We start from the raw sequence: 10,805 nt of genomic DNA, 5'->3' as shown, positions 1-10,805 counted from the left end.
ATGTACCACATGGGGGATTGTACCGTGCTCCCTGTAGTTGAATATTGGTATGCTGTTGGTATTCTGTATCTGAGATCTGTATGTCATGCTTAAAAAAACCTACAGCCGGTAGGACCAGAAAAGAGTGGCCCCACACGGCCATATTAAATTGTTTTACCATTTTTTTGCAATAAAATTGTTACAACTATGACATGAGTGATTCGTGACAGAACAAGAGTGAATAGCAATACTTGCAAAAGACACCCTGCTTGGATAGTGCTTTAGTCAAACTCTTCTTTATTGTCTAACTGTAACTGATGCCAGTACTGCACTGTTGTTAAAGTGAAATCCAAGTTGCACTTCAAATGACACAAGGGTGTTCTACCCTGACCTTAGACTCTACCGTCCGCCACCCACCAAGCGCCGCGCGGTCCTTACCTCTGCAGACATTCTGCTCGTCCACAGCAAACCCCAGGCTGCAGCTGACGGCCCTGGGCCCCGGATAGACCCCGCCCCCGGCGCCGGCGCCGGTCCCGGCAACGACACCGGCACCGCCGGGGGACACGATGCCCGGACGGGGAACCACGGCAGGGGGTACGACGGGGCGGACGGTGTCCGTCTGCGCGCCCTGGTCCTGGCTGTTGCTGACGTAGATCTGGGAGTTGTGGGGCAGGCAGAGGTAGCCGCCGAAGTGGTTGATGCACATCATGCCGCCCTTACAGGCGTCCTCCACCAGGGCGCACTCGTCGATGTCTGATGGAGAGAGAGAAAGAGAGAGAGAGAGAGAGAGAGAGAGAGAGAGAGAGAGAGAGAGAGAGAGAGAGAGAGAGAGAGAGAGAGAGAGAGAGAGAGAGAGAGAGGGGATAGAAAAAAGAGAAAGAAAGATTTAAAGAAAGAAAGAATAGATGCAGAAAGATATAAAGAAAGAAATAGAAAGGCAGAAGGATAGAGATCACAGATAGAAATAAAGTAAATACAGAAAAAGGAGAAAGAAAGTGAAAAGTCATTTTTTATGAATTGTTAGTAAACACGGTGACGTGAACTATTATCTCAGAAAACTCGGTCAGTACGATATGAAGTCAAAGCCAAAGTTGTAATTCACCATGTCTTACCTTTGCATTGCTCCCGAATAGGATCATACTGATACCCATCCGTACACTGCGTAAAAAAGTACAAAACCGATCTTAATTATGTTGGTGAGCTCGTGATTCATTGAAATGGATCCGGATAACCGCAAGTACACACAGCATTGCACCTCAGACACGGGCATGCAACATTTTTTTAAAAACGTGAGATAATCACTAAAACTGCAATAAAACAACAAATTGTTTAAATCTCTTAGAAATTCAGCCTACCGAATAGATGACTGGCTCCTCTGCATCCTGTGGGTCGGTGAGGACGGGAGACAAGATGGCACAGAGGCACACACAGATTCCAAGCATGTCGGCTAAACGCTGGAGTCGAACTGAGAGAGATGGATGCAGGAACCAGAAAGCCGATTGGATACAGTACGCGCGATCATTTTGTGCTTGACAGCCCACACGTTTTAATACCAGTTATTACATCATTCGTGGAATTGCTAAACGAGTCCTAACAATCCCCGCTGCTGACCCGATGTTTATGTTGGCATGACTCCAAATGAATGTGCGACTTCAGTGAGTGAAGTGTTTTTCTGCTGTTTTCTCCCACCGGGTTAGTGCGTAATGCGCGCAGTTCTTGCGTAAACATGTCCTGTTTTGTCAGACGGGTGCATCGAACCTGTTCACTCGTAGAAATGCCTGGATAAATATTTAATAATTACCAGAATATCATTACTATCTATAGTTTTTGGACGAAATCGAGCTTCCTCCTGTGGTTAAAATACACAAAAGGAGTGTGTATTTTGTGTATCGTCTAAATTTGGAGACGTACCTGTAGTTCTACCTGCCGTCTCTACCTCAAACAGAGATTGTGCAAAAAACTCTTTTCCGTTATTTTTGTGCGTATCACGGGATAGTCTTCACCGACCAGCGAGAGATACAGTGTGGCAACGGATGGTTGGTGTGCAAAAACTTCTGGCGAACATACGGTTCTGTTGGAATGTGGTGGGCGGTGTACCGGCCAGGTAGAGCTCCGTGTACGGTGGGACATCTGAAGATATATCTCTCAGTCGGTTGCGCAGATAGGCCTGCACACTATCTGCGCGCTAATCTGGATGCTACTGCAGCGTGGCTCCCTCTATGGACTGTCCAAGTCCAACAATCTTTTTAGAATAGTTGGATTTCGTTTATTCAAATCCTGTCTTTTGGACACTACATAGGCCTACAAAATGTATAAAAAGTTACTATTTTACAACTTCATCAAATTATTATTTATGTATTTACCAAGCGTGCAAAATGATTGTCCATCTTAAAGGGTATGGATTTAATATTTTACAATAAAAAAAAGAATCATATTGTTGTAACATCAGTCATGTGAAGAATGCATAATAATTAACTCTAGGCTGCGATGGAGGGAGGCGAGGCCTGTCAGCTCACCCTGCAGGTGGCATAACAAGAGGTTGCTTGAAGAAGACCCCTATGGGCTACCACTTTATTATCCTCCAACAGGCCTACATGTCACGGTGTTTACAAGATGCCGGCACCTCGGGAACATCTGCTGGGCTTGGCACGGGCTCCCGGACTCCCCATGGGTGAACACATAGCAATTTATGTTGTGTGTGTGTGTGTGTGTGTGTGTGTGTGTGTGTGCCAGCAACCTCTCCTCTATGATAACTGGGTTGGACTTGGCATCGATACCTTTTACACTCGACCCTTTGACCTCCGGTCGGGTGTGGTGGACAGCAGGGTGCAGAATGGTATTCAGCAACATGCCACATGGGTGCTAAATCAAACGCACCCCAGGACACCAAACACACGCAATACAATGCAGGGTGGAGGTATTTAATGGAGCTTTATTTGGAACATGTGCTGTTTACAAAGTAACACAAGTTGCCAAGTGTAGTCAATTCAAAGTTTAATCAATATTGCTTGATCTGTAACTTGATTACGAAGGATTACTTAGAACGTTTTTTGAAGCACTGTTGAACTTCATAGTGTGTGTTCCCCAAAGACAGAACATGGTGCAAGCAAATATTTAAAATTGTATCAAATGAAACCCAATTCAAAGTGATGATTTGTTAATCCTATAAAATGACAACAAAAGTGCAAGAGTTCAGCTCTTTATTTAACTTCCCATCATATGAAACAGATGTACAAAAAAAAGATCCACTCATAAAAAAAAAAGGAAATACAAGGAAATGATGTTCATCTAAAGGCATTTAAAAAAAAAAGTGTAACTTTTCAATAAATCAATGGGGAAAGTTCCCATCATCAGCCTGATGTACAAAAAAGATCAGAGAACGTTGTTTCCTTCTTGTCGTCTACTCCTCGTTGGAACTGAATTCCTGCTGGCAGATAGCAGCACAGCGATACAGTGGGCAGTGATTCTTCTTGGAGGTCTGTAGCTAACTAACACTATAGCAAAAGGCTGTTGACGACCAAGCCTAGAGGACGCCCAGAGGGAACCCCCACTGATACGCTGGCAGACGGTCTCTCTCAGGCAGATGAGAGGGAAGCCAAGAGGGTTTTGAAATATTCCGCAAACATAACCCGTTGATGAATGACCTAAGGGCACCCAGGGGTCCAACTGAGTGCTTGGTAAACGGGCTAGAAAATTACTGTACGGAACGGCACTACAAACACTTCTGCATTTAAATGTCAGAGTGATAGATTGGACCTTGGCTCAATGCAAGCACCGCTTTGAGGTTTACAACATCTATGACGATTATTAGCTAATTCCCCTGCCACTATAACACACACACATGCACCTTGTCGTGTGTAACACACGCACTGTTGACAAATTGCTTGTTGTCATGGTTACCCACACTCAAGAGTAAACAGACCTGGGGGGAGCACGAACACATTGGTGCACAGCAAACATTTTTTAATTAATATGTAAGAATTTGTTGTTGACTTGGAAAAAAATTGATCAGGACATCTTTAATCAGTGTCTGCCTAAAACAAGCAACGTAATCATATTTAAAACAAATGAGCAATGACCACACACAGAATAGCAAGGGAGAAGAGTCATCTTTATTTGCTTAGGTTACGGAAGGCAACACATACTGTAACTGGGGGTGGGGGGGCTGACATTACACATCAGCACCAGAACACACACACACACACACACACACACACACACACACACACACACACAACACACCACACACACACACACACACACACACACACACACACACACACACACACACACACACACACACACACAATAGAGCGAGGGACTTTTGAGATGCTTCTTTTGGTGCTGAAGGAAATGCATCAGGTACTGTTGGCCACTAGGCATCAGCCAATCAGTTCCTGATGCAGTATCATCCACACCAGATTGTCTGCCTTCACGCCCCCCCTCTGCCACCTCCCCCTCTGGACGACCCGGGTCAGGGGCAGGGGGGCACCCATGGATAAACTCATTGAACAGTTCACACACACACACACACACACACACACACACACACACACACACACACACACACACACACACACACACACACACACACACACACACACACACACACACACACACACACACAAAACAACCAACACAGTGTCCATCAGAGTAAGTAGAAATGGCAGCAGAAGCTTCTTGCAACAGTGAACATTCATTCATGCAAATTCAAAATGGACCATGCAATGTGGGTGAAAAAAGGAAAAAATGCTGCGAAAAAGATTTCGGGCACTTGGAAAAAGAAAGTGTTTTGTGTTGAAAGAAAAAAAACGGGTGACACAGGGATACAGATGAGTTGGTGAAGGAGACGGTCGTGATTGTGGCGGGTGGAGCAAAAAAAAGCGAGAGCAAAAAAGAGCGAGAGAGAGAGAGAGAGAGAGAGAGAAGAGAGGAGAAGAGAGAAAGAAGAGAGAGAGAGAGAGAGAGAGAGAGAGAGAGAGAGAGAGAGAGAGAGAGAGAGAGAGGCCATTTGGGTGAACCCTGATGTGTAATTGTGGCGACATCTTCATTGAGAGCCGCCTCCTCTCTTCATGTGTGCCTAAATTGGGGGGGGGGGGGGGGGGTCACTGCAGGGCCTGCCGGACAGGGCCAGCGTAGCCGCCGCCGCGCTACGTTTAGCATAATCCCAGCGGCCATTGTGAGTGCAGATAGTGAAAGACTCACAGTTGCCAGCTGAGATTTTACCAACGCGCAGCAGAACTTGCGAAGAAGAGGATGACATGGTGGGGAGGGGGCGGAGGTTGAGGGACCCGGTATGTTAGGGGTTTGGGTGGATGGATAGGGGTGTAATGTACAAGGGGTAAGGACTGGAAGGATAGGGAGGATAGGGAGGAGACAGTGGAGCAGGTTCTAAACACCACATCAAAGTAAATACACATTTTACGTTAGTTAATTTCAAGTTTACATGGAGAAGCAGGTCTTCATGTGGTTCATGTGGTTCCGGTACAAAGCAGGGCATTAACAGTGCAAAGGGTTGGGGGTTCGATTACCCTGAGGGCCACCCATGCTAAGGATGTATGCATCGGTCACAGTATTCTAAGAGACGTTGAATAAAAGTGTCCACTAGATGGCAGATATTTATTCATATATTGAGAAATGCAGGAAACATGCTCTACTCAATAGACCGCCACTGTCGCCCCACATAAAATATTTTATTTTTAAGATGCTACTTAAGGTTCTGCAATTCCTTTTTTTTTTTATCTTAAAATCGTTTCTCCCTGATTGAAATCACTTATTTCGCTTAGTCATGTGAATGCAGCATGGCGTTGGACTGGCGACCCAGTTTTAAGCCTTTCTGCGGAGGTTCCCTTGTACATTGTACGACAGTGGGCTAGCAGGCTAGCTGGAGTCGCTTAGTGAGACAGACTGCAGAATCTCTCCAGGTGATTGTGAGATTTATAAACACACCATCACAGTTGCCTGCAGAGATTACCCAGTCCGTCCCCTTGGTTGTAGCTGTCGTACACGTGTGCCACACACACACACACACACACACACACACACACACAACACACACAAACACACACACACACACCACACACACACACCCACACACCCACACACACACAACACACACACACACACACACACACACACACACAATCACAGAAACACACATAAAAAACAGAACACACACACACACACACACCGACACACAAACAGGACCAACAGAACACACAAAAACACAAAGAGGAAACACGCACACATAAAAAAAGGGACACCCCCACGCACACACACGTACGTGCACTACAATGTAGCACCTACCGGAGTCAATTGGCAGCAGATGGTTAACATGGATCCGCCTGGACACCCTGAAAGGGACCACCCCACCCTAATGCCCCCCCCCCCACGTCCCCAAAGGTCCATTGTTACCATGGTGACGGGGCCACGGCACGTGCCTTCCATTGTTGCGACCGTATCCTCAAGGGGTCAGCCGCACATCCAGTCAGGGGTCAAGTGTCACACGGGCCTCTCCCGCTGGGGTCGTAGGTCGCCAGGACGCAGCCTCTGAGCCCCCATCAAACACTGAAACAAATTGAGAGATGGTCGGGGGGGGCGGGGGGGGTGGGGAGGTGAAGGTGTCATCGGTTGACAGCCCAGCAGAAGGGAGGCCATGTGGATGTCAGGGCCACGTTGAGGATGTGGCCTGACCGCTTGGGTCGTATGAAGAGTACGGGTTGTTATTTTAGTGGATGCATCTTGTTGGTTCTGAACACAGAGTGTTTACTAGTCTGAGCAGGGTTCGGTTACATGGAGTTCCCCGTCTTTTGTTACAGTATGTCCCCCTCTTGTGGTCAAATTGCACTCAAAGACATTTTCTTTAAGTGCTGCCACACAATAAACGTATTACAACATTTTTGCAGAGCTCGAAATACATCTGTGTATAAACACTCAGAATATAGGGGAATACATGAAGATGAAATAACCTAGGAATGTCATAAGCCATTATGGATTGACTCAATAGGTTTCTGTATTCTGTATTATATAATTCAATACCTTCATATCCTTATCACGCCATTTCCACGCAGATCGCCTCTTTATCCATTTGGGGCAAACATATTTGCAGGTATTTAGTAGCATATTAACCTTTTTTATTCCACCATCGGATAGATTATTAAAAGAATGTAAAAAGACTCAAGTTTCCATCCTGGCCAAGCATTACTCAGGCACATACAATCCCAACTTGTAGTCCCTTCTGTAATCTACAACAACAACAACTTTTTGAAACATCTTTCATCCCCATGAGGGTGCATGTTTTCCTTTTTTTTTTTTTTCTCCAGTGAGCCTAAAAGCATGTCGGGAAATTCGGGTCACCGAGTTGCAATGAATTGTTCGGGCGTTGACAAAAGAAAAAATCTCAAGTTTATTAGACGGAACAGGCTGACAGTCCACACTTTGTTAGGTAGTGGATGAACAGAGTGGTTTTGACAGGCCTAACCTCTTAAGCTTTGAGTCCCGCTGAGTCCAGCACAGCCAGAGCTAAATGCCATCTGTCCCAACATCATGATCTTTTTCTCTGCACCCCCTTCTCCTCTCCCCCACACACTCCCCCCCCCCCCCCCCCACCCATTTCTTTAACAGTTTAGTATAGAAAATTAGACACACAGAAAACTGAGGTGAACCCCCCCCCCCCCCCCACCCCCCCCCCCCCCCCCCCCCCCCCCCCCCCCCCCCCCCCCCCCCCCCCCCCCCCCCCCCCCCCCCCCCCCCCCCCCCCCCCCCCCCCCCCCCCCCCCCCCCCCCCCCCCCCCCCCCCCCCCCCCCCCCCCCCCCCACCCCCCCCCCCCCCCCCCCCCCCCCCCCCCCCCCCCCCCCCCCCCCCCCCCCCCACCCATTTCTTTAACAGTTTAGTATAGAAAATTAGACACACAGAAAACTGAGGTGAATGCAGATGATATCCACAAGTTGATATCAAACAACCATTTGATTTAAATTCATTCTGTTTGATGTGCAACCACAGTTTAGTTTAGGATCAAGGGCGTACAAAGAGCAGTTTGTCCTTACTGATCCACAAGTGATTTTGGAAATTAGACCGAGGCCAGATTTTCATTAGAGCAGCTGCCTTGAGGCAGAACCATTATGCCATCCTACCAGTGTATTATAACATAGTTGCCTTATTAATGACGTCCCAAAGCGTTGTTTTAATCCCTTTTTACCTTCACAGAAGCAGTTCTTGTGTGGTGATGTGAGGGTTGCTACGAGGAATCTGTGGTCCCGGACGAAAAAGACCTGAGGAAAAAAGAAGAGAGACAGAGGGATAAAGAACAAAGGAGCGATATTTTTGATCCATCTTATTATAGATTTGAAGGGTAGCTAGTTCGGATATTTGAGGAACCTTCACTTATATTTTTATAATCTGTTCAGGTGATGGATTGTAATTGTGAATGGCAAGGAAAATATATTAAAACCAAAAATTCATTGCCTTAGCACAAATCATTTTGTCACCTAGCAAAAGAAAAAGATTCTCTATGGACAAAATATCTGTTGTGATATTGACATGTTTTCGGACAAACAATGAACACATTTTGATGTCTATTTTTCTTTAAACATGATTCAGTGAGTGTTCATCTGATCTGATGGAAAGGGACATTTTCTCAGGGAAATCCCTTTTCGAATCATGACGACCCAGGGCAACTGAGAATGTCGGCACTACACTGCATGTTACTGGAACACACACACACACGCACACACACACACACACCCCTCCCAACCCTCCCCCTTTTCAACCAACTCGCTATGACTCATCACTGTCAATTTCAGAAGCCTGCTGTTCTTTTTTCACCACGCTCCACTGACCCCAACAACACCGGGGCACATGGACGACAATACAGCAATAATTGTACGGAGCGTAGGGGTTTCATCTGCTATTCTCTCCCCTGTGTCACTCCCATCCGTTAGCTGTCATCCGGCGTTAGGGAGCGAGAGACGACCCTGGTGCCCTGCAGCCAGTGTGCTTCATTAGGACGCCCCGCGCTGTACCGGGCCGAGGTCCGCCTCTCCGCAGAGGGAGAGGAGACGCGCTGCATCAGTTGGAGGTGGATTTATCAAAGGGCCCTGGTACAATGGGTTAGGGCACCAGCAAATTATGAGACGAGTCTCTAAGGGGCCTCCTGCTGGGGCATATTGTACTGTTTGTTTTCGGGCCCCGTTCAGACTTCAGACGGGGTGGAAGCAGATGCATGTTGGGAAGAAAAAAAAGAGCGGAAGAAAAGTGGACCTGTCAGAACGCGGACAGCAGCGAGTGCAGATGTGTATGAATCGCATGGGTGCTGGACTGTCAATGAGTGTTTGACAGGGGATGGGGTGGCGGTTGTTAAGGCCACGTTCGCTTCTGCTGGACCACGACATGCTGGGAAGAAGAGACACACGCGCGCGCGCGCGCACACACACACACACACACACACACACCACACAACACACACACACACACACACCACACACACCACACACACACACACACACACACACACACACACAACACACACACACACCACAACCACACCCCCCCCCCCCCCCCCCAACCTCTTGGAAGTGCACGTTGCCTAAGAACAATTGCCGATGGCCTTGAGCCGATGTGACATGTGTATTTTGTGGGAGGCCCTTTCTCAGAGACACCCTGCAGTACATGGGAAAGAATCAACACCAACCACCAGCCAAGGATCAAGAGAAACTTGGAGTGATCGGGGATGAGGCACCGAGAAGGCATGAAGAGGAGACAAGGGAGAAGAAAAGCTGCACAAAATATGTGAACAAGGCACAATTATTATTTATTTGAATTTCTTTTTCACTTGTTGTGGGTTATAGACAATAACAACAAAAACCAACGGTGTCGGCAGAAAATCCAACCGTTGGTTGAATAAGCCCCCCTAACATCGAGTACTTAACCCTAAGAGAAAAACAATTACTCATCTTTACCCCGCCAAACAATAAGGGGGAGAGAAATCGTTACGCAACACAGGGATAATGTGATCTGCCAAACAAGCCCGTCGTTTAGAACTGGCAGTTCATATTTTAGAACGAAGCACTTCACTTTTAAGACTATAGAGAAGAAGGCTTTTTGAATTGCTAATCCTTCTGGTGTTGCAGGCTGCCTCTTAGGCCCAGACGATACGGTAGGAAGATGGGATGAGCCGTCAGCACAACGTTTACTGCGCCGTATTAAGATTCAAGTTCCCTCGCACACCAAACCAAGTATACCTTCGCCGATATATATCATAGCGACGTACACACACGCACGCACACACACACACAGCAAAACAATGACTACGATGTCTTAGGGTGTTACGACATCATTCACTGGCGCGGTGGCAATTGTCCCGCAATTTAAATGTAAATTGATGCAGGCCCACTGTAAATGACTGGGGGATTAATTTAAGGCACTGGCATTTTAGCAAGCGGCGTTCTGCGGCGGATGGGGGTCAAGTGTCATCGTTGCGCTGTCTCGTTCATCGCCACGGATTTCATTATGGCCTGACTGACGCAGTGGTCTCCTTTTATAACCTCATCCGGCCACCTAGAGCGCCACATGTAGAAAACACACCAGCCAATTTAAAAAGCAACAACTTTGTTTGGGGGATTAGAGAGAAGGGCGCAAAAATGTTAACTCATCCCTTTTTTTTTTTTCCATGAGAGCATTGGGTCGTTTTTATGTCGATGGGGTTTTTTCGGAGCGGGATTGACAATTTTGCGATCCCGGAGTCTCGACGCCACAACCCGGAGGTAAACAGCCTAATTAGTCTGTTTTACAGGGCGTGTTATCGGATGCCTCGTTGGCCATGGCTCCG

General features: G+C 47.1%; 1 protein-coding gene across 3 annotated transcripts in view; it reads right to left on the bottom strand.

The window, feature by feature from the left end:
• Window positions 1-2,083, bottom strand: part of efemp1 (EGF containing fibulin extracellular matrix protein 1) — an 18,087-nt gene extending 16,004 nt beyond the window's left edge. Inside the window, exons 1-4 of one of the 3 annotated variants that reach the window (XM_056609624.1) lie at window positions 1,891-2,083; window positions 1,335-1,444; window positions 1,092-1,137; window positions 418-732 (exon numbers count right to left, since the gene is read on the bottom strand). In XM_056609624.1, the coding sequence (XP_056465599.1) occupies window positions 418-732; window positions 1,092-1,137; window positions 1,335-1,421 (448 nt within the window). In that variant the 5' untranslated portion in view covers window positions 1,422-1,444; window positions 1,891-2,083. Of the gene's footprint in view, window positions 1-417; window positions 733-1,091; window positions 1,138-1,334; window positions 1,819-1,890 lie in introns of those variants that run through there. The other 2 variants (XM_056609623.1, XM_056609625.1) reach the window with 2 other exon arrangements.
• Window positions 2,084-10,805: the final 8,722 nt, after the last annotated feature.

The sequence above is a fragment of the Gadus chalcogrammus genome, chromosome 15, assembly GCF_026213295.1.
Source record: "Gadus chalcogrammus isolate NIFS_2021 chromosome 15, NIFS_Gcha_1.0, whole genome shotgun sequence".
NCBI classification, from domain to species: domain Eukaryota; kingdom Metazoa; phylum Chordata; class Actinopteri; order Gadiformes; family Gadidae; genus Gadus; species Gadus chalcogrammus.
The sequence above is the reverse complement of the archived record's forward strand: the minus strand, read 5'-3'. Positions and strand labels throughout refer to the sequence as shown.